General features: G+C 36.8%; 1 protein-coding gene across 2 annotated transcripts in view; it reads left to right on the top strand.

Moving 5' to 3' along the window:
* The window catches only part of CDKAL1 (CDKAL1 threonylcarbamoyladenosine tRNA methylthiotransferase), a 378,544-nt gene that overhangs the window by 262,128 nt on the left and 88,981 nt on the right, over positions 1–27,435 (top strand). For both annotated transcript variants that reach the window (XM_077180180.1, XM_054642274.2), the window contains exon 12: positions 12,058–12,238. In XM_077180180.1, the coding sequence (XP_077036295.1) occupies positions 12,058–12,238 (181 nt within the window). The remainder of the gene's footprint in view (positions 1–12,057; positions 12,239–27,435) is intronic.

Below are 27,435 nucleotides of genomic sequence, written 5' to 3'. Positions count from 1 at the left end.
TTGCTCCATCCTGATTCTTATTTAGTTTTCAATGGTAAGTGTCCTGCCTAATTTACTAACTGTGGGATCTTCATAGACTCTGTTTGGGTTCTGGGACTTCATGTGGCAGGCCTTTCTGTCTTACCATGTCAAGACAGAAAAAAATCTGTTTCCCTTAATCTTTAGATGTTGCTCCTGTGCTTTGAATCACATTGCTAGACCCAATTGGTACTGATCCTGTCTCTTACCTAATTACATGTATTCATATGTGAGAAAGAAGTTACTCATCTCAGTTACATCTTTATTCATCTTCTACTGCTATTAAATTTACTGAAACCGTATTCCCTAAATACAATTTTCATACATTACCTATCCAATGTTAATGGTTCAGTGATGCCGAAGAGCTTTAGTTGCCATAATTGGTATGCTGTCATATCTTTGAATTCTTAATAAAACATACTTTTAATTTGGTCTTTGATGATTCTTCAGTGATAACAGCATATTTTTGTTTTGTGCTAATTCTCTTTTAACTTTCAGTCACTGGCAGGTCAAATCAGGTAACTGCTCACAACATCAAGTTGCCTTAATTATTTCTCCACAATATGAGTTTGTTAACTCTGAGGGCTTCATTTTCTGGCTATTTTACTTCTTTACAATGTACAAACACATTTATACAGTGTGTGCTCCTCAGCAAACCAGAGGACATTTGACACATGCAAGCTCAAAATATGAAGGTGACCACCTTCCAGCCTTTTGTTTGAATAGTTGCAGTTTCATTATCTTTTCTAAAGTTCTGCATTTTATTTGGATTTCATTAATAGCTTTGCTATTATTACTTAGTAATACCTCTTCTCATATTGACATGCAGTATTCCTTTTACGTTTTTCTGAAATTTTTTAAAATTTCCTACTTAGTAACCCTACCCTTAGGCAGCAAAGTGAATGGATTGCTTGAATGGATTAAGATTTGTGGCTGTGTACAGCCTGTCAGAGTCCTCAAAAAAAAAAGGCACCTGAACTTCTACACATTTAGCAGTCCTTTATTTTATTTAAGGCATTTGACTGTCACAATATACACTAATAAAGATACGGTAAGCTATCCCAATTGTCAGTTTTAAGGTATCTGCAACTTTGTGACACACTGAAAGTGAAGTAGTTCACTGAATTGAACAGAGAGAAATGGATTAGAGCTTCCCTGAGGCAACAGTGTTCATTGATTTTGTATTGTTTTAACTTTGTCATTGGCAAGGTAGCAGTCTACATCTAAAATAGCATCCTTTCTTCTCCTGATTTTGCCTCCGATGTCCCCTATGTGTTGCTTGGTGTGCATATATGAATCTGAATGTCCTTCAAAACTTTTGAAGGAATGCATGCACTAATTACTTCAGTTGACCCCAATATTCTAAACTGATTCTGTCTTTTACAAAGAAATGTTCTTAAATTACTGGCAATTCTAGGCAAAGGAAGCTGCTACCAAAACATTACAAACATGAAATGTGTAAGAACATGGCTAATTGAGGCCATTCTTCTGAGAGGTTGACTAGGTACTGTTAGAAAACTGTTCGGGACCTTTTAACTGAGAGGTTAACTAGGAACTGTTAACTCTTTTAGAGCTGATTTCCTGGTGATTTTGCTTTTTCTGCCTAGTGTTCTCAAGCAACATAGCAGACTAACAATTTCTCCACTTGGAAGACAAGGCCTAGTATTTAGCTTTAAATTGTGTCTTATTAACTGATACATAAAATAATATTTTATTTTTATGGACCAATCCTGTATAATCTCTTGTATTCTGAACTCACCTGCTGTTTGGGTATACCTGAGAACAAAACAGATACTTCTCACAGCCATTCTGCTACCTTCCAGTTAGCCAAGTGAATTGTTCTTGCTCATAAAGATGGATATTATTTCTGGTGTGATTTCTTTAAATTCAGATTTTTATCAGAGAATGTCATGAATGGGATGAGACAGTGATCTGCAGATGGTGTTTGTGGTGTACTATCACTCCAGTGATGCCCATTAACAGTCATGCCCAGTTCTTTCTAATTATTGTTTCAATTATATTTTTAAATGAATGAATGAATAATTCTTTATACATGGCCTTTGAAATATTTACTTCATAATTTCTTTAAATTTATTCTTGCAAGGTAAATTCTCTGTTTCCCAGTGATCCAAGTTATATTGCATTATGCTGATTGAAGTATGATTATATTGAAATACAATTAACTTTATCTTATCACACTTTAATTAGTAAAGCACACTGGATCTCTTTGAAGTTAAGCTCATGGGTTTTGGCTTAATAAGGAAATATCATTGCTTGTGAGTCTGAAGTGTTACTTCTGAAAATATAATTCTGAAGCTATATAGGTGGTGTGTTCTGAGTACATCCCAATCATCGTGTCACGCTTGGGTCTGAAGTGTTAAGACCATATAGTCACATTTGCCAGTGGATCATGAAATAAAAATGAAAAACTTTGAAGTTACATGATAGCAGCTTTCAATCTTTGTGGAGTAGGGAGGGGATGGTATTGGAATTTTGAGCCAAATACTACACTTTGAGAAATTTTTTATTATTATTCAAATTTGCTTTTTATGCTGCTGATAGGAGTAGTAGTTCCCTGTGCAACCCCTTTCCTGTATATACATTGCTTTCTAAGGGGAAAAGAAAAGTTTTAGAGAGGTGACAGTAAAGGGTTTTGACCTACCAGATAGTTGATACTTGAGAGATGCTGGCTCTGAAAAATTCACATTTAAGAATGTATAGGAATGTACATCAAGAACTGTCTGGTGTAGAACTGCAGCATTGTTTATTTAGAGTACATGAACTGTGATTTAAATGCCTCTAGCTAATATTCAGGAAAACTGCTTATGGCTGCTAAAGCCTTGCCCTAGACAACCTGCCTGCTGCTCTGTTAAAACTGTGACTCTCAGGTTTAATTATAACAACACATTCTGCAAGTACTGTGTTGATAAGGATGTAGCACATAAGCTGCTGTGTTTTGGATGATCAGCTGGTGTGGTAAAAGTTCTCTTTCATTAGGTACTTTGAAAATGGAATGGAGATTACATTAAATTTAATGCACATCATGCCTATGTTTTTAACTGCTGTTTCCTTCAGTGTTGATCCTTTCCATGTTGATGTTTGCAACTGGAAAACTTTTTGTGTGATGATTTCTCACAAAGTTGTAAGACAGAAAAAAGATACAGTCAATTTGTTTGTTTAGGTTGTGATGTGAAAGAATTGTGTCTCTTTTAAATCTATCAGCTGTTTGGGGGGAACTCTTTCAAACTATGCACGTTTTTTTCAAACTCTTTGTTTTAATGTATGTCTTGCCATTCTCTGCTCTTTCCCTGTGCTGCAAAAGTTATTAATGTAAATTTATGATCTTGAACCAACACCTTGGAATAAAACATCTGTCGCGTTGGCAATTTTATTTCCTCTTTATTTTTTTATCTTTTTCGGTTCTTGGTTTTGCTTCAGACAGAAATCTTACGTTCTCTGTTAAAGTCTTGCAACTTGTCATACTACTATTCCTCCTTAGACATCTTCAGTTCCCTTTACCACCACATTGCTGACTTTGTCCTGTCTTTGAAATGTGCTTGGCCTTTTAGTTTATTTATTTTCTAAAACTTATTTCTTTCTTGTCCCTTACCTTATGTATGGTCCATTGCTTTTTGCTACCTGCTTACTAGAAAACAAATTAACCCAAACCTGAAAGAAAACTATTAAAAGCAGAACATTTATCTAAATTCTAGAACTATTTTAAGAGATTTTTATCTTGTTGTGCCTGTGTTGTTACTTGCTGTCAGTGCCCCTCTTAAGAAGGATAGGTTACAATGAGCAATGTTACTGTAAAGACTAGCAGAGATTATCAGAGGTATGACAGATCTTCGCACAAAGGAAATTAAGGATTCTTCAGTCTGGAAAATGCTAATTGAGAGGGACTAGAACAGAGGTTAGTAAAATCATGAAGAGCACTGAGGTGAATGGAGTTGTTACTGGTCTCTCCCAGCATAACAATTAGGGGACATCAAATGGAATTAGCACATGGAAGGCTCACCAGAGATTTTTTTGGTTCAAGTTATTTTGCAATGGAGGGGTTTAGATTCAAGGAGAGACTTATTGACAAGTTAATAGAAAAGAAATCCATCAGAAGCTGCTGGTTACAGAAATATCTTTCTGACAAAACCCAGTTGGAAAGACGAAGGGATACTGGGGGGGCTCAACATCCGAAATGCTTCCTGGGCTACTTCTGATGCCCATTGCTAGGACTAGATTGCTGACTTAGACGGACCTCTGGTCCTCTGGTCCAGTATGTCCTATCCTCATGATCCCTGAAACATTGCAGGACTATAGATTATAGACTGGTGAAAAGACATGGTCAGAAATATTTCTTTTTCATTTTTTTTTTTTTTAATTAGCATTTGTTAATGGAGCCCTGCTTGCAATTTTTTTAATTTGGTTTCATCATGCCAAAAAGGCATGCTAATCATTTTGTTTTATATGCCTGATTTCTGTGTCAGAGTGAAGAGCTAAATGACTGTCACTGAAACAGACGTGGATGGGTCCTCAGAGCCCAAGACGTTTAGTATTGGTGATAAGCATTGTGTCAGACTGAGAAAAAGTATATCATATTCTGCTACTCATGGCTGAGATCCTATTATATCTGACCATGCCTGACAGCTCTAATGCTAAAATGTGAAGGGTCATAGAAAATTAGTGTAATTTCAATGGCTGCTTTAGAGCAGCAAACATTAAGTCAGTTCCCAAGAACAGTTCCCTGGTGCAACCCTTAATAAATTCAAACTTTATTTTTAGGGATGACCTTTAGTAATGCGAGCCTTGATCCATTGAGATGCTGTTCACTTTTGATGCATCTCCAAATCCCTTTTTTATGCATTTTAAATCAACACATGCTTATTCTGAATTTATGTGTGTGGATAGACGGAGAGATGTAATTTAAACACATCTGTTCAAATATGCATTTCAGATCAACTTGGTGCCGGTTCTCATAATACGGCTGAGTTTTTGACGGGTATTATATCCCTAAAGTACACAGCAGATGGTATTTATTAGAGATTGAATGGAAATGAAGTTTAAGGATGTTGAGCTTTTTGTCTTAAGTCGCTCATTTTTTAATCATAAAACAATAATGATCTGAAGTTATAAATCTGTAATGAAGTTCTATAAAATGTTTATTGTTTATGGGGAGAGTAGAACACCTTATAGCTGAATTAAGTTGGTCCAAGCCTTAACTGTTTAGTTTTTGGTTTGGGTTTTTTGGGGTTGTTTTCTTTTAAGGAAAATTGATAATGGGAAGTATTATAATGCTTCTCCTAAACCATTTGGGCTGTATCTAGTAGGAACTCAGGCAACCTTCATGATAATTGTTTGAAGAGAGTAAAACCATGTGTACTCTTTCATCCTCAGGCAGTGAGCCATACTAATTATGAGATATACTTTTTATCTAGGTCACTATTCCCTGGTAACAAGGACAGCCCAGTCCCTACTTGCACGGAGTCCTCCACACCTATACCTTCTCAAGCTGAGCTCTGGAAATCAGGTCTGCTTGCTGCCTCCAGGTGTCATTCAGCCCAGTTTCTGAAAGAGCTCTTCTGGGGGCAGGAGGTGGGTTGGGAAAAGAACAGTCATTAAAAAAATACCTGTTCTTGCTCTCAGTTAAACTCTGAGAGCTGTTGGATTGTGCTTCTTAATCACAGATACAATTCTACAGCCTGTTTAAGATGACTTACATCAAAACCACAAACTACTCCAAATTCAAGCCCAACATATTAAGCTGCACTTGTAAATCTGTTGGACACTGCTGATGATCGCAAAGCTCTGGTGTAACATGTTCCCTATGGAATCACCAGAAGGAGCGGCTTCAAGTGCTCTGTAAGGTGTGGAATGCAAAAAGCAGGATACATCCCCTGACTCTGTAGCTGTAAGGCTGGACTTACTATGTAGTTTCTGCTACCTGTGAAATTTAAAGTGTTTCACTATGAACCACCTCCAAGTTAACTGGTAGGATTTAATGGCCTTGCCAACTATTCTCCCAGGTGTACATACCTTCCTTCAGGGAAATTTGCAAGAATACTCTGAAAAAATATGCTGAGGTTTTCTCTGTGGTCCTGTCTGGCTTTCATTTGTCTGTTTTATTGTTTTTTAATCAAAGCAAGCATATAAACAATATGGCATTACATTTGTTTTTCTGGTTTGTTGTGTCTTGGGCATCAATTTCAGAGGGATATGATCCAAGCTGTGAAAATAGGTTTTAAAAAAGTATTAAAATTATGCTTTTTACATACATAAACACAATAGACTTACTTAAACATCTGATAGTATTTGTTGTCTCAATAGTTGAGTAAAAAGTGAGTTGGCTTATAAATGAAGCCACTTAAATACTTTTACATGCAGTATCAACCTAGTTACCTTTTTTTTGCTTTAATTCTGCCAAACTGAGGTGAAACAGAACTGATTTGTGAGACAAACTGGAATTGTCTTACACAGTAATAGAGAACATATTGACATTTGAAATAAGATAATTTCTTATGTAATTCCTATATACATTCTCTTAAATAATAATGTTCTTGATGTATATATAGCTGCATTTTAATAAGGTGTCTTACCAAAGTATTGTTTATATCTGGCCATAATGGCCAGTATGTTATCATTTAAGAGACTTTACATAGAAGTGTTTATGACATACCTGTTGTCATTAAACCAAGGTGCTTTCCAGTTTTACTCCATGTGTAAATCAGTTCAGCAGTTGATATGAGGATTCAAAAGAACTTGTTTTTCTGACACAGAGGTTCTGAACTCACACATCCTGGACTACTTTTAAACACATATGGAAAAGATTACTAAGAAAAACATTTTCAGTGGATATCCATTTATTAGATGCCTGTTCATTCATTGTGTAATTTAGAGTAAATCATAAATGGGAGAGGATGAAGAAATGCATAAATTATGCTCAGGTTTAGTCCCCCAACTCCAGACACTTAACTTAGGAGTATATCGTCCTGTGCTGGATTCATAGTCCATGAGTCCATGGAGAGAGAGAGAGACAGAGAGAGGCACTGGGGGATTTCAGAACAGAAACAGGCTGAATTCCTTTCTCAAAGTGTGGGGATTTTTCCATGGCTTAATCCTCAGGTTAATCTCCATATAGCCAAGAGAGAAGCGGGGTGAAGTTTCCTGTTGTTCCTTGATGGTGCTTCCAGCTGAGCAGTCTGTTTCTCTTGTGCTAGCTCCAGTTGGTGTGACTCCTCAGTGTGCCATTAAAGTTGAAGTCAGAAATCCCACAAGACTAGGCCTGATGGAGAAAAGAGAAAAGGGAGTGAAAAGGGCTTCTGGAAGACTGTGTGTGGTCACTGGGAAGATGCAAACACATCCTTTGGCTCCAACACAAAATAGCACATTGTGATGCCTGTTAGGCTCTGTAAATACGCTTGAAAGACCAACTCAGATACCTTCAAATTATTTCATCCATTAACCCCATTTCATGTTCTCTGAGTAAGCTTATACTGCGGAAGCATTCTAAAATATAAAATAATGTATGATGCTGAAATAACATTTCAGAGTAGGTTGGTTTCATTTTCATAAAAATTCTGGGTTTTTTTCCTAATATTTTTTCAATGCAAATTTCTAATTTATGAATCAAGAAGTTGCTATGTCATCACACTTTTTGTTTTTACTTTAATTACTATAGATTACACAGGGTGTTCTCATACCCTTCTGTAAGACTACATAGTGTTTTCTTTTTATTCATATTGCTATTTATTCAAATCCATTATTTTTAATTCAGAATCCAGTATTTTGTCAAACTGTAAGGGGTAGAGGTAGCTGGTCTTGCTTAAGAGCAAGTTGGTGGCTTTAAGTTATTTCTGGATTTAAGTGTTAATTGCTGAAATGGAAGTGGGAAGAATATGTGATCATGCAAAAGAATTTCAAGTGGTCATGTGAGTAGCTGAAGGTGATAATTTTAGCTGCTTTACATAATTTCTTCCCGGAACGTGGATTTGGTTTGTAATGGTTATTGCTAAAGGAAATGTTTTCTGTAGCTAAAACCACATTAAATGGTCCATGTAACAAGTGAATCCTAGACATTTTCACAATTTTGCTGCTGCTTTTCTTAGAAATACCGCTCTTCAAAAATGGGGGTGGGATGGGTTGGGGGGGTGGTCTTGCTGTTTTATTTTTGTCAGCTCTTATCCCTTTTATCTTCTTTCTAAGTCGCTTGTCTTCCAGGCATCAGTCAGGTCCTTGGGTCTGATTTTTTTCTCTGACCCCAGAGGTTGACTTGGTTCCTCTTTAGTCAGAAGGCAAGATGTTGCTTTTCTTCTGTATTCTTTCAAACACATCTTGTTCTTCCTTTCTGTGAGGTTTGGATACCTGTGCTGTCAGCACTTGCTCATGGGTGTGTTGGCCCTTACAGCATCATACTAAAACAGATGCGTCTTCACTGTAAGGTGAAGCAGTTGCTTCTTTTTTGAGTATTCAGAATTGCCCAGGATTGATGGGATTTGCATTTCTGGTCTAGTTCAGAATGGCAAACCATCAGTCTGGTTTAGTAGAGGGAAGGGATTTATATATGTAGAGGGACATAGGGGAGAAAATAAATATTAGAAATTATAAATGTTAGAAAATATAATATTCGAAAATATAAATGTTTTATCTTATAGATGGCTTTAATCATTCTTCTAATTCATCTTGTTCTGAAATTCCACAGTTTTGTTGTAAAACTTATCAATTGACAGTCAACATGTTGTAGAGCTTCTATCCTACACCCTAAAAACCATTTGTAGAAACTGAATAGTTAGGCCAACTATAAATGAGTTTATGTAATAAATGTTACAGGGGATGTTCAGCAGTGTTTTCTTTGTTTGCTTCAGAATAGATAAGCAGCATTTGGTGTAAAATAATAATAGTATTGGCTGATGCACAAGAACTTGTTTTTATGTGATTTTGGATCATATTTCATAGATGGAGCAATTCTTAAACATCATCTGAATCAAAGTAATAAAGAGTTTTGTGCTGCTTTCTTTCAGGCTGTCAGAGAAAAGGTCACTTTAATTTTCAAGTGTGTATGTGTTTTATATTTTTCCATAATGATATCTTTTTCCCCTCTTTTTTCATTAAGAAATTATGATTCACATGTGGAACTAATTGTACATATTTTTGTTCATCACTGCTTTGAAAAGTCTTTAAGAGCTTGATTTTTGTCATTTTGGACTTTGAGTGAAATCTCATGCTTTTCTCCCCTTTTTAAACTGCTTGTTAAACAATATAATCAGCAGTGATATAAAAATGCACTATGCAATGTCATATTTTAGGCAGTTACACTGGATTGAACTGTAATTAATTGCTGTTGCTGAATACACCGTGGTCCTTATTCTCTTTTTGTATCCAGGCTTTTCTTTGTGTGTAATAATTCCATCCAGGAAGAAATCTAATTACTAAGATAATTAACACCTTATCAGCAAATGGAGTTCAGACATTTGTAGAGTTTATGAATTTTTAAAATATGTAATTTCCTTTTAACTGAATGACAACTGGTGTTATGGAGAAAAAGAGCATATTTTATTGTATCTAGCTTGATTGGACCTTATAATTCATGTTGCTATAGAAACAACCAGGCCTTTATAAAGGATGGTATTACTACTACCATTGGTAATAAATGCTTTGACTGTTGCCAATAGTGTCATTAAAATGGATAAAATAACTTCATTATAATGGTTTTTTCAAATGTAATGAATGTTCTGTTCATGTTCTGAGAAATGGCAGCTGATGTTAGGTGGCATTGGTTTATAAAGTACTCTTTCTTCCATGAGCTTACTACTGCTACCAAGATATTTGTGGTATGAACAAAATCATGTTGCAGGGTGTGGTGCTGCTCTCTTCACTCAGTCCTTAAAGATAAGGAATTTTATTGTTACTTGATGTCAAGCAGAAGTTCATGTCTTGATGTTTGTCAGTCTTGGGAAAGCAGTGGTGACTGAGGGTGCTGAGCCCTCAGCTCTGGGAATTTCTGCTCTTCTGCACAACATCCAGATTGTGCTTCCCACTTAGGGTTGTTGTATCAAGTTCTTGAAAATATTCAGTTTTATAGTGGTTTTGATTTGTTGTTCAAATGCCACCTTTTAACCTCAAAATTCGCACATTCAGACTCCACCACTCATATGGTGGAGTCTGAATTTGTGAATTCAAAAAGGAATTGATAGAATTTGGTTTCTTTGCTGGGGATTTTTCATAAGGAAAAGGTGAAAGAAGATTCTAATAATAGATGATAAATTCCTGTGCTGCTACCTATATGTCCAGGCACATGCTAAAAGAAGGGCAAGGCATTAATATAAGCTCATTGCCAATACTTGCAGAAAAAAAAAATTAAGTTTGGGGGAAAAAAATCACAAAATATATTTACTACCATGTACAATTTGTCTGAAGGCTGGTCTGGTAGATATAAGCTGTGGTCTAATACTGCACCTAATAAAATTAATAAGAACAGTATTCTCTGCTTCCCTTTTTTGGGGTCTTTTGCCAACAGGTTTTCCTTTTTCAGTACAACTCATTGTTTCAGGAAGTTTTTCTTTCAGGAATTTTTTCTTTCAGATATTCAAAATCAAGTTTCTTCACTCACTATAGTCACAGCATTATTTTTTTTTCTGTGGTGATGTAGTTCCTAATAAGAAATTATAGTTTTCTTTGGCTATTTGAATGCTTTATAAATGTAATTTGGATTACATGCACTGACATTCACAGTTCTGCATTGTCTTAACCGGATGAGGGGAAGGGAAACCTTCCATCCATTTCTTTAAGGTTAGAGACAGTCTTGGAGACCCCTTCTTAACCTCAAGTGTGAACTTTGCTTGTGACAGTTGTCTTTATGCCATTCACCCCTAAAACAATCTCTTTCAGCTGTTCTGTTCCCTTGCCTGTGCCCTATATAAGAGCTGTAGTATTATTTAGATTGGAAGGGACCTCTGGAAGACATCTCATCTACTCCCCCTCCTTGAAACAGGGCCAGTTCCAAGTTAGATACCACCAATATTTATATAGAATTCTTCCTTTTCTCCAATATTTTCTGCAGTTTATCATTGTTACTGGCAGTGTGGGGTGAACTCTGCATTGTGGAAGCAGTCTCATCCGTGTCGAGAGGGAGCACTATGTGTTTCTGCCTCTCTCCAGAAGATGCTTATCATTATTCCCACTGTACACAAAGCTCAGTCTGGGTGCAGGCCTTGATGGCTGCTCCAGTATCTACTGGGGAAAGTGTTCATGGCATGTTCCCACCATGTCCAGGATGGTGGTAGTGGCACAATTTCAACTGAAGCCCCCTAACTTCACCCTCTCCTGTGCAACCTTCTGTGTCTGTGGGTTGTCTGTCAGCTGTGCTGCCTTAACCTGGTGTGTGTGAGGGATCTGCATATTCAGTCCAAGGGGAACAGTTAGGAAATGTTGACATTGCTTAAATAACAAGAGAACTCACTGCCCGTGCATGTGAACTTAAGTATTTTGTTTTCCTTTTAAAGCAAGGCATAGGCCGATGTTTTAGAATACTGAGTCAATTTTTAAGTTGTGACTAAAGATGTATTTTTGGCTTTAAAGCCAATTTTGTTAAATTTGCTAGGTGATATGGCATGCCAGTCCCCTCTTTCAGATATCCTGTTCTACTTTGATAGCAGCCTTATAAAATATTAAATAGTTGACATTTTCTAGTGACTGAGTCTCAAAAGGTTTGCATTTTATCGATTAAGCAATCAGAATTCAAGAAATAACAAGGTGTGCTGATTACCTCTAATTTTGATTGAAGGAAGAGTTGATCCAGATGTTTTCACTCTTCTGTCACAATCCTAATCCAGTATTTGCTGCAGTATCTTCTATTACTGTGCTCTCAGATGAGCACCAGATGCATTTCTCATTACCTAACAATGGGGTTAAAATCTTTTTCTCCCCCAAGATCCTTGTAGGTCTCAATTTCTGTAGATAAAGTTGAGGGTTATATGTCTATGTACACTAGCTTTTAAGGTGCAAGACTTCTACATGTCCTCAGTTAAGTGTTTCTTTCTACTTCCTTTACAGAGTGCCTGGAATAACAATTGCTACAGACATCATTTGTGGATTTCCAGGAGAGACAGATGAAGATTTTCAAGAAACGATGAAACTTGTAGAACTGTACAGGTTTCCAAGTTTGTTTATTAATCAATTCTACCCACGTCCAGGAACCCCAGCTGCAAAAATGCCTCAAGTTCCAGCTGCAGTGGTAAGATGCATTTTCAGATGGCTTTAATACATAAAGCATGTACACAAAAATGTACATTCTGCAGAACTGTGCCACATTCAAGTGAAGGATTTTTTCAGTCCGGTAAGGGAAATGATGCTAGGCTAGATCACTGAATGTGTTTTCATATAGAAATGACTGTTCAGATTGTCAGTATGGGTAATACTGTGGTTATACTGAAGATCTTGTCTGCTTTTTATCAAGTTTGGGGTGAATGACTACCAAGAGTAGTAGCTGATTGTTTACACATAGAAATGTTTTCCATTTTAAGACTTCTGTGACTCCAGCATTCTCAAGCTTATCATGCATAATTATGCAAAGAATTAATAACAGTGATCTTCTCTGATTTATTTGTCAAATATTAAATTCACAGGCCACTTATCTTGAGACTGTCCTTATGCACTGCTCATTTACTTCCTTCAGCCTGCAGGTTAAAGGCCATTAATTAAATTCCTTCCTTCCTTCCTTCCTTCCTTCCTTCCTTCCTTCCTTCCTTCCTTCCTTCCTTCCTTCCTTCCTTCCTTCCTTCCTTCCTTCCTGCCTTCCTTCCTTCCTTCCTTCCTGCCTTCCTGCCTTCCTGCCTTCCTGCCTTCCTGCCTTCCTGCCTTCCTTCCTTCCTGCCTTCCTTCCTGCCTTCCTTCCTGCCTTCCTTCCTGCCTCCCTCCCTCCAACTTCCAACAGTCTCATCTTAAGTTCCAAACTGTTTTTATAAAGAAGGTACATGGCTATTGATTTTATTTTGCTAGATATAAATAGCTATTTATAAGCAATAATGATAGCAATCATATCAGAAGGCATGGTTTGATTTATTTCAAAAAAATTGAATTTTTATTTTTGTAATCTGAATCTCAAAACAGGAAAGTATACAAGATTGATGCCTGTAGTAATTCAGCTCATTACTGTATCATTTTTGTGGGCATAAATAACATTTATTTTTCCTTTCAGTGTAAGAATGAAAGTCAGCCAGCAATGTAAATCAATTTAAATGAAAAACCTATTTCTTTCAATTTATGTATCCTGGTACACCAACATAAAGTCAAAACAATATATTGGAACTTGTATTCCTGTACTTATGTGTCTGAAAGCTAAACAAAGTATCTCTGTTTATTCTCAGTATGTACCATGAATTCCATAGGATGTGTCCACTGCTGGAGACATAAAATAAGATTATATCTGGCTTCTTCAATTTGCTGTTTAGTGTAGTGAGCTGGAGCAATTTATTAATTTATTATAGACTATCTCATAATGGGAAATTGTAAGTTTTCAAGTGTAAATGCCTGCTGTTGAAGTAGTCTCCTTAGTGTAACCAACTCACATGGTTGCATTATTTATCTTAGTCTTGAAGACTTTTTCGATATTTTGATACATGAAAAAAGGTTCAGAAATGTAATTTTTGGAAGGTAGGAAGCTTTAAAATCATAACATTGGTTTGTGTTTCAGGTTTGTATTCCTATGCACAAGTTCTTAAGCATGCCATTTTCACAGGAGGTGCAGAGAGCTTAAGTTAATTTACTCACTTCTGTTTAACTGGGTACTTATGGGAAGACAATCTGTGAAGAGATAAATTATTAAAAGAACATTAGCTGTTCTGTAGTTAGAAGTATTAGCTGGAAAATGGTAATTGTCAATTTAACCCAGTTTTACATTCTTTCTTCTTATTTGTAGCACTAGTACTTATTGCTTTCAGTGAAATAGAACCTTCAAAGAAGATGGGGCCTCTAATCCAGGGCTGATGAAAATCTGTAATTAATAGATTTTGTTTCTCTTTTTTCTTTTTTTTTCTCCTTGTAGTCCTTCAAAAATCCTGTGTTATGAGATCCTTTGTTCTTTTATCTCTTAGTAGAAATGGAGAGCAACTAGTCAAACAGAGCAGGAAGAGCTTGTGCTAATCTCCTATGTTTTATATTCACATTACTTCTAGACAGCAGCTGATGGTCTTTCCTGCATTACCAGAAATGGACAGGCATTTTATTTGTTATTTCTTGCTTAGAGTAACTTATGTTTCTCTGCTAGGAAAAGGAAAGTAGCGCACAACCGTCCACGTTATGCACTCTGACCCTTTCATCTTTTAATGAAATATTATTCATGTTAATGAAGGCATTTTATTGCATTTGCATTGGGTAAGAAATAGCACATGCACTGCCACACAGCTGGTCTGGGCAAGAGCCTCAGTGTGCATTGGATCACCAGGCTGCACTTGGGAGCTTGATGCATCCACGAGGTGTTCATGACAGTATCCACTGCAGTGGATCTGTTGGTAGCATTTCTTTATGGGAAAAGAATTTTGTCTGTACAGATGTTTTTTAAACATCTGTTTAAGAACAGATGTTGAATCAGTGAGCAAGTTATTTGACAACTCTTATTCTTCTTTTCTTCTTTGTCATGTTTTTCTGAAGGCTGAATATATTTGCTATGTTGTTTCAGTTTTTATACACTTCTGCAGTGGACAAATCCATTGCTAGTTGCAAACTGCTCCACTTTATTGAGTTCCTCTTCAGCAATTCTGACTCAAGATGGCTTTGGTGGTTCTGCCCAAGTATCACAGCTGCAACAAAAACATACTTATCGTGTCAGTTCCTTTTAGATTAGCTTTTTTTGGAAGACTTTACCACTTCTAGAGACAATCTGTAGAGTATGAAGCATAGTAATATTTAGTACTTTTATATTTTTAGGGGATGGTTTTGATGATGATCTTAAATATAATTGCCTTTTGGGAGAAAATCCTCATTTGAGATTATCTGAATAGAAAAACAATCAGTAGGTCTACATGGAATCATCCCTTCACATAGATAATTTATCACTGAAAGCCTTACAGGCACCAATATTTTGCTAAAATGGCAGATGACACTAATCCAGATGGATGTTTCTGCCATCATAAATTCAGAAAAGACAGCTTAGGCTGCAGGCCTTTCTTATTTCTCCTGGAGAAAAAATGTCCATGGAGAATCAGACATCTGTCTGAATGGTCTCATCATTTAATAACCATCAATTAGATTATGCTTACCACAAACACTCTTTCCAGTTTAGAGAAAAGTCAAAACAAACCTGGGCATGATTTTTTTTTTTAAGAAGCAATTATGGTAATGCTGAGTCATGTGCATGGAAAATGAGCCAAGATGTTGTCCAGAACTTAAATGCTACCCAATTGTTTTTTCTTTCCTTTGCCCCCATTTTTTCCATGCACTATTTCAGAGATGAGTCTGGATGCTCTTTATGTCCAGTGGGTTGAAAATTCTCACTCTGAAATGTGTTAACGATGAAATGCTAATTTGTGTATTGTTACTGCTGCTATTATTGTTTTTATGTATCTGAATTTCTCAATTTCCTTGCTGTGCTTGCTTGTAAAAGTGATAGTGCTGATAACTGCATAACTCAAATTACAGATTCTAGTTAAACTAGTAATAAGCAATATAAGAGAACATGACTCAGATGTGTCTGGTAGGGAACTCATATTTAGCTGCATTGCAAAGGATCAGAATAATTCTAAGGGTGAAAGTTACTTTTTTTCTTGAAAATCAAAAGCATGTAATGCCTTACATTTTTGATAACTTCTCTGGTCTTTATTTTTTGAAGGCAGCTATTACTCATGTGGGGACTTTCCTCTGTCCTTGTGATTTGGTCCATCATAATTTCTGAAACATTAGGGGAGATTATCATCTCAGGAACAACTTGACTTCTGTCACATGGAAAATACATGAGGAAATAGTAATTTTGAAAATAAGGATCTTAACAAGGTACAATTAGGTTCATCTCTACTGAGAATAGGAGATGGTAGCTGTTTTGAGAGCAGTAATGTGGCTGCAACTTCATGATTACACTGCTATCAACTGCAGTGTGGATTCTAATTTTTCTGTATACATTTTCAATAGTGTAAGAAATTCAGTTTCAATTATATATTCACTTTCTCTTTCCTTTTCTCTTTATATCACAAGATAATTACATTGCTTCGAGCTAGAAAATTTTGTCAGTCAACTATTGAACATTTCCTTTAATTCCTCTGAAGTGTCTTATTATTTTTTTTCTCCCTGTATTAGTTGTATTAAGCACTGTGCTTACTATACTGAGGTGAATAACCAATTTACAAACTTCATAACTGTCCTGGTTTTGGCTGGAATAGAGTTAATTTTCTTCCTAGTAGCTGGTATGGTGCTGTGTTTTGGATTTAATATGAGAATCATGTTGATACCACTACATGATATTTCAGGTTGTTGTTAAATAGTGTTTATAGCAAGTCAAGGACTTCTCAGCTCCTCATGCCCTGCCAGCGAGGAGGCTGGAGGGGCACAAGAAGCTGGGAGGCTGCACAGCTGGGGCAGTTGCCCCAAGCTGGCCAAAGGAGTATTCCATAGCATGTGGCATCATGCTGAGTGTACAGAGCTGGCCAGAGGCAGCTGCTGCAGCTGCTCGGTCACCCTGAAGAGTTAGAAAACCAACACACTGTTAGTACATTCACCATTATCAGGAGAAATAAATATCAGTGATCAGACCTTGTATGCCTCTCCATTTAATCAAATCATCACTTAGATCTGTTCTCATATCTCCCAATAACAGGAACAGTACATAATGCACTAAGAGATTTTTTCCATAAGGATAGCATAATACAATATACACCTCACTGCTGTCTGCCAGACAAGTTGTATTTGATCATCTCTGTGGGAGCAGAAATTTTGTGGCCTTTATTCTATAATGGCTACTTATGTTTCTTAGACTGCTTTACTGTTACTTCCCTCTAGGAGATCTCCAAGAAGTTTCATAGTACCCTTTCTTAACTGCGTGGCTGCAGATCCACGAAATCTCTCTTTGATTCGATTTCTGCAAGGCACTAGAAATGCCTAGAAATAGGCATTCTTGAGTGCCAGTAGATACAGTGTGATGTTTACCTCCTTTGCTGGATGGATGGGTATAGGTTTTGTAGTTCTGAATCTCTGCACACAAGCAGCTGAATGTTCTGTGGAAATTCATGTGCTCTTACCTATTCAAAAGACATGATTTCCCAAATGTTGCCAAACTGTCCCAGCCTCACTGAAAAAATAACCACTCACTCCTGTATCAGGCAATATTAGCTGTCCTCTACTTTGGCACTTTTTAACTTCAGGTATGTGGACAGCAAATGGAATAGCATTGCTTGTGCAAAGGACACCTTTAGCCATGTTCAGAGCTCAAAAGGAAAGGAGCACAAGTGGACCTTGTAGGTGTCCCATCAAAGAAAAGGCTGGTAAGCTACCTGCTAAGCAGACAGTGAGGAAAGAAGACAATTGAGGACCACTCTTGCCTTTGAGCATATGTTTCAGACTTCAGTGGGTAGTGATGGGGCACAAGGTACTTGGGAAGGCCATGGTCAGAGCTAAAGCAAGGAAAGAATTCATCTGCTGTCCAATATGGATTTAGAAATAACTTGCTAAGGTTTCATGTGATACATGACAGAACCAATGGCACTGTTAAGCACTTGAAGGTTGAGAGAGTTCAGCTTCAGGTGGACTTGATTAGTTAATGTGATTTAAATGTCCAGACAGGAAGGTACCACCTCATTTCTAATTCTCACAGACCAAGCAGAATCAATAATACTTTTTGCATCAGATTAATGGTGGCCAATCCAAAGATCATGCAATGAGATTATGTAGGGATATTCTTCTAAAATTAAAGAGGAATGCTGCAGCGATCATAAGGTGGGAGAAAAGAAAAGTAAGTAAAAAAAGAAACAATGCCACTTATTCAGCAGTACTGTTTCTCCACTGTATTGTCACTATGAGCTCCCTTGTTAAGTGCTGTGACTAACTGGCATTACATGCCCCAGGAATTGGATGCAGCTGTGATAACTGCTCCTGGTGTATCAAAGGTTCTTGGCCCCCCTGATACACATCTCCCCTCCCCAGCACTTGCAATACTGCATGGTGTAACATGCAGAACGTTCTTCATGTGTAAGAGAAGCCAAGACTGATTAATGTCTGATTTTGTCTGCTGAACCTCTGTACTGCAATCTGTTTTTCAGCAGTACACTTTTATTTGCTGTTTGTTATTCTGCTAGAATAAAAACCTGAGTGAATATTTTCATGACAACTTTGGGACCAGGGAGTTAAAAATGTGAACACTGGAGGGGAATGTAGAGCATGAACAAAAAACCAATTTATAATTCTTAATATTTTTCACTGAACTGCTCTAGTATTCCAAGCTAACATTTTCCATCAAGTTGCTTTCTAGTAGTTTTATTTACATCCATGTTCCCTTATGATTTTTGTGAGAACAGCATGTGAGGTACTGCAGAAGGCCCTACAAACCATTGATAGCTATGAATTCTCTCATCTATAAACCCAGTTATTCTTTGATGGGTTTTATTTTGATTGGTGTGTCTGTTGGTTAGTGCCATATCAATGTTGGTTCCTTTTGTTACCTTCTAGATGATTAGAAATAGTTTTGGATTATTTCCTCCATGTTTTTTTCCCAGTTATTCTATAAACTGGTTGACCTGTGAAAGCCTGGTTCTTTCTTTCCTCTGTTTAGAAGATGGCCGAAACATTTGACTGCTTTTCTGCTGTATCTTTAAATCTACCCCAGCATATAGCCAGAACGTCAGGTTTTTGCAATGATTTCAAAGGAGCAGAATTACCTGTGAATAGGGGTTTTGTGGTTAGACAAAACTACCGAACAGAATTTTGTAAGTGCTTAAAGCCATTTTGTTTTAGGCTAGAATCAGCTCAAGCTCAAACCACCTTCAGTTATATGACCAGGCGCTGAAATGAAAATCTGTTTTTGTTGTTGTGGGAGACAGTTGAGCTGGTAGGTTTTAAAATAGGTTGAACCCTTTTTGAGAGCTGTAAACGGTCTGCCTATGGAGCTGCTGAAAATTCAGTTCATAGCTGAATCTGGGGAATGAGTTAAATTGCACGGTAACAGCTGGACAGTGCAGAGTCAGACCCCTGAGAAAGGACAAAAGTATTTTTACTCTAGCTTGGAGCTGTGGCTCCTAAATCTTACACTGGTGTAAAATAGAAGTCTTGTGCTTTCAAGGAGCACAACTGTGTTGCTTGAGAAAACAAGTCAAAATTCAAAGCAGGATTGGAAATGCACTTAGGAAACCAGCTTAGTTGGTGTTCTAATTTTTTTTTTTTTTTTTTCAGCAGAAACTGGTTGGAATGAAAATTACCAGCAGCTTCCTTGCAAACTTTATACAAATCAAAGTTGAAAATTAGAACATCTTAAAGTAAAGCACAACTATGAGTTCAGTCTAGGCCATGTTGTTAAGAAAAATAATTGGAAAATAAAATATGGAGAATATACATAAGGAGGAAGAGGGGGAGTTCTTCCTAAATTTCATTGTCAGGCCAGAAATAGTTACAGAATTTGCAAGAATAATGAAACTGCTTTTAAGATCATGTAACTTTGTGGACTGATGCTTGCAGCCATGTGCAGAACATATGTTGTATAAAAAAATAGTTTTGGAAAGTGCAGTCCTCCAAGATTTGTAATGGCCATGAGCATTCATTACCCATCCTCCTTCCCCTGTGAGTCTGTCTGAAAACCTTGATGGAATTGTGAGATTTTTAGTTGCAAGGAAGCGGAAATAGCACCAGGGGTTTTGAACACCACATACTCCTGAGCTGAATAGAAGAAAAGGAAGATACTCTCAGAGATAAGGTAGAATAGCCTTTGATTTTATTAGAGAAAACAGTTTTATCTCCAATCTACTCTTTATTCTACTGTCCTGTTCATTGGCTCATAATGAAGTAGAAAAACCATGGAAGAAGTCTTAACTGTGCCTTTTTGTAATTTTTGTAATTTTTGCTTGAATTACATTTATGTAGCTTATGTAAAACTGAAACAAAATGCTCTTTTTCAGTTTGGAATTTTAATTCACTTTATAATCCAGACTGCTCAGAACTAAAAACAGTGCCAGCAGCTTTAGTAATTAGTAACAACTTATTCCCTGAAACTGGATATAGGCATCAGAACAGAAAATTTTCATAATTCCAGACTTCTTCAAATGAGAATGTGGTTTAGGTGTAATTTTTTCTAACTTAACACAGACAGCAAATTCATTTGTATCATGGAGGCAACTAAGCTTGTCCATCATTTGCAAATAATGTAACATTTATGATGGCCCATACAATATGCTTTGGAATGAAAGGACGCTGAAATATCCTGAGGTGGGTTCTTGGTGACCCTTTCTTGAACTTCAGCTTGTCTTTGATAATCCAAGTGCACTCCCTCAAAGCCATCATAGTCAGTCAGGACAGTGAGTGCTCTGGAACTTTAACTTCCACTGTTTTCATTGCTGTACCTGCACCTCTGGTCATGGGGCTAAAACTCTTGGAACCAGGAATTCCTGAAAATCTGGAAGTAGAGTGGAGGATTGAATAATAGATGAAGATAAAACAGTGAGAAGAGTTTTTTTGTTTCTATTGAATTCGTGTGTTGTAGGTGGTCTCTCTCACACAGCAAGCACTTGAGCACTGCTCCTCACAGTTTATACCACACTGTACCCTCTTCAGCACTTCTCTTTCTGTTCTTCTTGGAAGGCTGGAAAACTTGGTGCTTTCAAGGCTGCTTGTGTGTGGTGCAGCACACAGATAAATCACCTCACCAGACCATAAAAAGGAAGAGTGCCCTGCAGACAGGTTTGTCCTGGGCTTATGTATGTCCTGGGCTTAATATGTCTGTAGATACAGATACACGGATATTTTAAAATAACATTTCATTACTAAGCTGTAGTTTGCAGTTCATTCTGGTTTATATTGTTGTGTAACTGGCTGCAATAACTATATTCAAAACCAGTCTATCCCTCATGACCGATCACTTCATTTCTGATTTAGTGTCAATCTGATTTGAAATATGGTTGATACCACAGGCCAAGATTCAGCTAGATATTTTGGTCTACAAATTGTTTTGACCTAAGCAGTCTTCCTAATCAGTTATAGTGGCATCCTTAGGAAATATCCTTCTCATATAGACTGTGAAATTTCTACATGCATTTCAGATACAAAAATCTATCAGAAGTCCGACAGAGCATTTTACAAACTATACCGAATTTGTGGACCCTCAAAATGAACAAGTGCTGAAGGCTTTTTCTGAAATTAATAATTGTTTTGTAAAAGTCTTCAGAATAAATTTTGCATAATTTATAGAATCATAGAATTGTAGAATATCCTGAGTTGGAAGGTTATTGAGTCCAACTTCTGGCCTTGTGCAGGACATCACAAGGATCACAGCCAGTGCCTGAGAGTATTGTCCAAATGTGTCTTGAACTCTGTCAGGCTTGGTGCTGCAACCACTTCCCTGGGGAGCCTGTCCCAGCGCCCAGCCACCCTCTGGGTGAAGACCCTTTTCCTGATATCCAACCTAAACCCCCCCTGACTCAGTGTCATTTCCTCAAGTCCTGTCACTGGTACCAGAGAGGGAGATCACTGCCTGCCCCTCCTCTTCCCCTCACAAGGAAATTGTTGACTGCAATGAGGGCTCCCCTCTGTCTCCTCCAGGCTGAACAGACCAAGTGCTCCCAGCTGCTCCTCACACAGCTTCCCCTCAAGGTCCTTCAGCATCCCCATGGCCCTCCTTTGGACACTCTCTAACAGTTTAATGTCCTTTTTACATTGTGGCACCAGAACTGCCCCCAGCACTCGAGGTGAGGCTGCCCCAGCCCAGAGCAGAGCAGGACAATGCCCTCCCCTGCCTGGCTGGCCATGCTGTGCCTGATGCCCCCCAGGACACAGGGGGCCCTCCTGGCTGCCAGGGCACTGCTGGCTCAGATTCACCTTCACATCGACCAGGACCCTCTCATCCCTTTCCACAGTGCTGCTCTCCAGCCTCTTATTCTTCAGTCCATACATCCAGGTTTGCCCCATCCCAGGTGCAGAATTCAGCACTTTGCCCTTGTTAAATTTCATATGATTGGTGATTGCCTATCTCTCTAATAAAAAGTGACAGGAATAGCAAGCTTTAATCATAAGATAAATTAAAATGTCTCAAATTTACCAGAAGGAAGAAAATTCAGAAACATTTGTGAAATATATGGGTTTGAAGTGTCTGTATTACATAGCTAATATATGGGAGGTAAGAAGGAGGAAATTGCAATGCACGTGATTTAATTGAAAATGCATCCTTCAACAAATTATTTTCAGATAATTGAATATACAGATGACATTGAATATACAGTTGACAGATATTCTGATGAAGATCCTAGCTGTTTTTTGAAAATGTCTGTAATTTTCCATAAATCAGAATCTCTACATAAAATGTAAAATAGTCTAAACCATAATAATTTGTGTTGCTGTAATCTGAAGACAATATTCTTTTAATGTTTGCAATCCTTTTATAGTATTAATGATCAGTAAAGCTGTGTGAAGTTTTATATATTTTGCTCTTTTAGACAATAAACTAAATTTATTTTATTTAAATAAAATAAATAGACAAATGTTGCATGGAGTCATAGAACCATGCTATACATTTTAAAGAATTATTTTGTGTAAAAAAACCCCAAAATATGAATTATGAATTATCTACAGTTCTGTTGTTAATTGGAGCTGGGAAAAAACTCCACTGTCCCATAACATTGATGTGAACTGCTGAATGACACACTATACATTAAATGATATTTTCTATGCATGGATCAAAAATTATTAGACAGTTATTTCTTAAAGCAAGCTGAATATATATGTGGGTCAGTAGCTGAAGAAGAGCAGTGAGTAAACATAGTAATACATAGTAATAACGTAGTAATTCAGGTAGGTTAGGTCAAAAGGCCCCTAATTATCTTCTATGCCTTATTATAGATGGGATCAGAAAGACAGGAATAATGTCAGTAGAGGTGAGGTAGTGATAGGAAGCAGAGAAGTGGTTAGGCCTGTATTGTCACTTCTGTTCTTTCACAGCTTACAGGGCATGGATACAAGCGCAGAAAGAACACCAGGTATGATTTTATCAAGAAATCTGGCTGGGGCACAATGTTTTTTCAGGATCATTTCTAAGAGGGTGATGCATTGAATAACAGAGGTCAAAGAGAATGGTTCAGTGGTTTCTGATCACTTTTTTAAAAGCTGTTTTGCAGACCAAAAAGCAATCTGCAAACTTTGATAACATGGTGGTTCCAGTGGCTTGTCTCATATCTCTGTTGTGGTTATAGGTACACAGATTTAATACTTTATGGATTGAATCTCCAAGCAAGGCTTTTAAATGTACCTTGGTTGGAGTAGTTGCTATCTCCCTCTCTGGTGTTTTGCCAAGTAATTCTGTGGAGATCAAAGTTAGTCCAGGGGGTGTCTTCAGGTAGGGTGCTACCTGCTTCCTTCTAATTTATAAAAGTTCTGAGTTTGGAACTACCCCAGGCCTTTGTAGTTTTGAGATCACAAATGTAACATCAGGGAAAAGAAAGACACAGCTTTTTTACTGATCAGAAAATGGATGTCACTGAAGTCAGAGAATTCCATAACACAAAACGTGGTAGAAAGTGCTGTTTCAGAAAAGAAAGATCCAATCTCATGGTTTTGTGAGTATCTGTTTTTCTGAAGCCTCTGTGCTTTTAGTTATACTGGGGAGGGAAACTGTGAAAATACTTGAAAAGCTGCTTCATTTTTCTCCCAAACTGTATCAAAATTGTAGTTACATTTTTCCCTGATTCACTAAGTTTAATATGACTTTAAATGAAGGGAATTCATTAGATACTAAAGAAGGAGGTAAAGTGGTTTTCCAGATTTGTTTGAAAGAAAAACTGAATACTGCTATTGGTTTTTAGCATGCTCAAGGATAGGGGTGGGATGCTTTATAAACTCTAAATTAAATAAAGTTCCTGTGGTAAAATAAATTTTTTTTAAAATTCTGATCAGCAGTATGTAAAACAGAAATGGGGGAGATGATTGGTAAGTGAGGGAACAGAACTGAAATAAAGACATTAATCTGATTGCCTTGACACATGTTATTATTCACTGTACTCATGAAGGAAAAGAAGAGCATTTGAACAAAAACAGATACATGTTCTTGTGACTGAAGGCAGCCCTGTGTATTGGAATTATTTTAAATCATCTGAGCAAGAAAACAAAGACAAGAGAACTTTGCTGGCAATATATTGATGCTGAGACTTTCAGTGGAACTGCTGGAATCTGCAGATCTGCCACAGTATAAGGCTGGAATTATTAAGAACTGTGAAGGTGAAAATAGGCTTTATAAAATGAAAGTTGAGTCTAAAGGAAAGCAGTAATACCTTCATATTGGGAGTAATTTTGTCCCTTTTATTCCTAGATGAAAATCTGAGAATATTCCATTTAAGTAGCTTCCAAGTAATCTATAAAATAAATACCTCAGTGATATTGTAGTTCTCCTTCACAATAAACATTGCAGACCTATGACACCATGCTTGAAAAGAAAGCAAACAAGTTTTGGGCTACATTAAAATCATCTGAAAGACAGATAATTATCACCTGAATATGAAAAGAGGATCACAAGATAAGTGCAATATACATGTGTGCATGTGTGAACCTACAGTGTTTAGCATTTGTTGTAACTATTCCATTTGTAAAATTATTTTTCTAAAGTATATTCTGATTATAAAAATTTATTATTAGGATACCCCTATTTTTACCCTATTTTCACACCATTATTTGCAAAAAAAAAAAAAAAAAATCTATGGTAGCACAAAATTCTATTCTGGTTTACTTGTGCAGAAAATATTTTAAATTGTTTTAGATTCCTTCTGTACTACAGGGTTTGTTGGGGTTTTTTTGTTGGTTGGCTGATTTTCTTGCATTCTCTTGTTCTTCAAGTGATTTTTCATGACTTCTACGTTATTCTGCAAAAGTAGAATAATAATCCACAGTATAGTCCATGTAAGATATTAGAAAAAGTTTTATTATTGCTAAAAAGCAGTGCACTAGAAAAAGAGTAAAAACACCAAGATCACTAACTCAGCTTTATTGGTGTATAGTCCCAGACTGTTGTCAAAGGAACCTTTATTGTTACTTTACCTTGAACGTATAATATGCATAGTGGATGACCAGTATCCCTTTAATAAATATCAGTAATCAAAAATCTGAGGCCCAGCAAAATGAGAGAGAGAAAGGAAATAAACAGAGCAAAGTGTGTGTTACTTGCATTGCATATCTGCTTGCAGGATGGGGGAAATAATGAAATTGAGGTAATGTGTTGTTTCCTCTCTACTAACATTGTCTGTGTGTTCTGTCCTCAGAAATGTCATTAGTTGATGTTGGTTTCTTGTTCTTATTTTTATAAATATCTTGGACACTACCTGTCTTTTCAGAAGTTAATTGCTTAGGTGCATTTTAGTAACAAGCTTGAAATAACTCACTTAGAAAAAATATTGATTTATTTAAGGAAAACCTTCCATCCTGGCATGCTTATGTGTACAAGCATATACAGTTTTACAGTATTTAACTCAGTCCTGCAGCAGCAGTTTAATTCATTTTCAGCAGATGTTCACATAGTTTTCCTGATAAAGATATAAAAAGTGTCTCCTTTTTATCTCCTATATAATGTGGTATTTTTGCAACTTTTTAACACAGAAAACTGAAAATTTGTTTTTACAGTCATATGCATATATATTTTTTAAGTGGCTCACATCAGTATAGGATCTGAATTTCTCTCTCTATCTCCTCTCCCTGAACTTGTTCCTTTAAGTGCTGCAAACTAAGGACTATCTATCACTGTATGGCAAGCCTCAGAGAAGTACAGGAATAAGCTATGAGCCTGATGTTGCTATGAGACTCCTGGAAGGTCTTTTCATACTAATTTGGAAAGAAAATATAATTTTTTACAGGAATAATTGATATATATCCTCTGTAGGTCTGTGAGCATGTTTGAAAGCAGTAGTGCTGCTGCACGTGGAGCAATATGATAAACTAGTACAGTTGCCTAAGTTCAGAGAGGGCTTTTGAGTGGCTTTTTATGATGTGCTTTTGGCAACATTATTGGTACAGAACAAAGGACTGGAGAATCAGAACATTGAAGAAAAAGAGCAGGGAAATAGAAGGTTTTTTTTGGTCAAAGGGTACTTTAAAGGGATATTGGACTAAGCTGAGGGAACATAAACAGGGGTATGAAGCTATGTTAAAGGAAGAAATTCTGAATAGATATGTGTAAATAGGTAGTTTAGGGACTGAAATAGTCCACTGGAGGTGGTGAAGGAGAAGGAGCTTTTGGACTCTTTACTTTCCACTGTAGCCTCTAGACATGGAGAGGCCTGCTTTACCTTCTGCTCTGTACTGCAGATGAGCTGTGAACCATGCTGCTGCTTTATTTCAAAAACTTATTATTCATACCATATGACTCATGCCAGCTGTAGGAGTTGAAGGGATTACCATTGGAGCAGCATGAATTCCTTGTCCTGTGTGTGTGTTTTGAAATACTACATATTTTTGGGTTTTAGAGATCTGAGTTAAAGTACACTTTTTGTTGTAGAAAGACAGAAGTTATCACTAAGCAACCTTAACTCTGTGCTTATGACATTTTTATCTGTATATATTCAGATTCCATACAAAACAATAAAATGCTGTTTAGATTTAGTTCACCTAAGCCTATGAGCCATCCTGGGAATTTTGGGGCATTTCTTCATCTGCATCTTGAGAAGTTTCTTTGCATGTTTTTCTCTATTAGGAATTTCCAGCATTTCCCCAGTCATGAGAGTTTTAGTTTTGTACAAAAAAAATAAAACTTTTATGGAAAGGTATGAAAGAAACCATAATTTTCTATAATAACAAAAAGATTAAGACTGTGTCAGTGTGTTGTGTGAGGGAAGCCATCTTCACTCTTTCTCTAGCTCAATGTGTAACCAGCATTTTGGTGAGTCTGAAGGTGAAAGATGGTTGCTTTTCCATCATATCATTTTACTGAATGTTATTAAAGTAATTGCAGTCAAAAGAATGCAAGAGAAATAGTCTTTAGTAATAATGAGCAAGACTTGGACTTTTTCTGGGTTTTGTAGGGTTTTCTTCCTAAAAAGATTAGTGGGGTTTCCATAACCAAAACTCAAGTGCTTTAGTCTTCCTCTTGCATGATGCTACATTAAATTAGTTTTTTTCAAGCATTCTTTTTTGTAATCATTTTCATCTCTTTTTAAGTTTTTATCACATTTCTCCAAATAATTTTTATAGTATTTTAAGTACTTTGACTGTCTACAGCTGTACTACCAGAAAAGAAGTCATTGTAAGTTGCTTAACATTTCAGTGAAAATAAAAACTATG

Source organism: Agelaius phoeniceus, chromosome 1 (assembly GCF_051311805.1).
Source record: "Agelaius phoeniceus isolate bAgePho1 chromosome 1, bAgePho1.hap1, whole genome shotgun sequence".
Taxonomy (NCBI): domain Eukaryota; kingdom Metazoa; phylum Chordata; class Aves; order Passeriformes; family Icteridae; genus Agelaius; species Agelaius phoeniceus.
The sequence above is the reverse complement of the archived record's forward strand: the minus strand, read 5'-3'. Positions and strand labels throughout refer to the sequence as shown.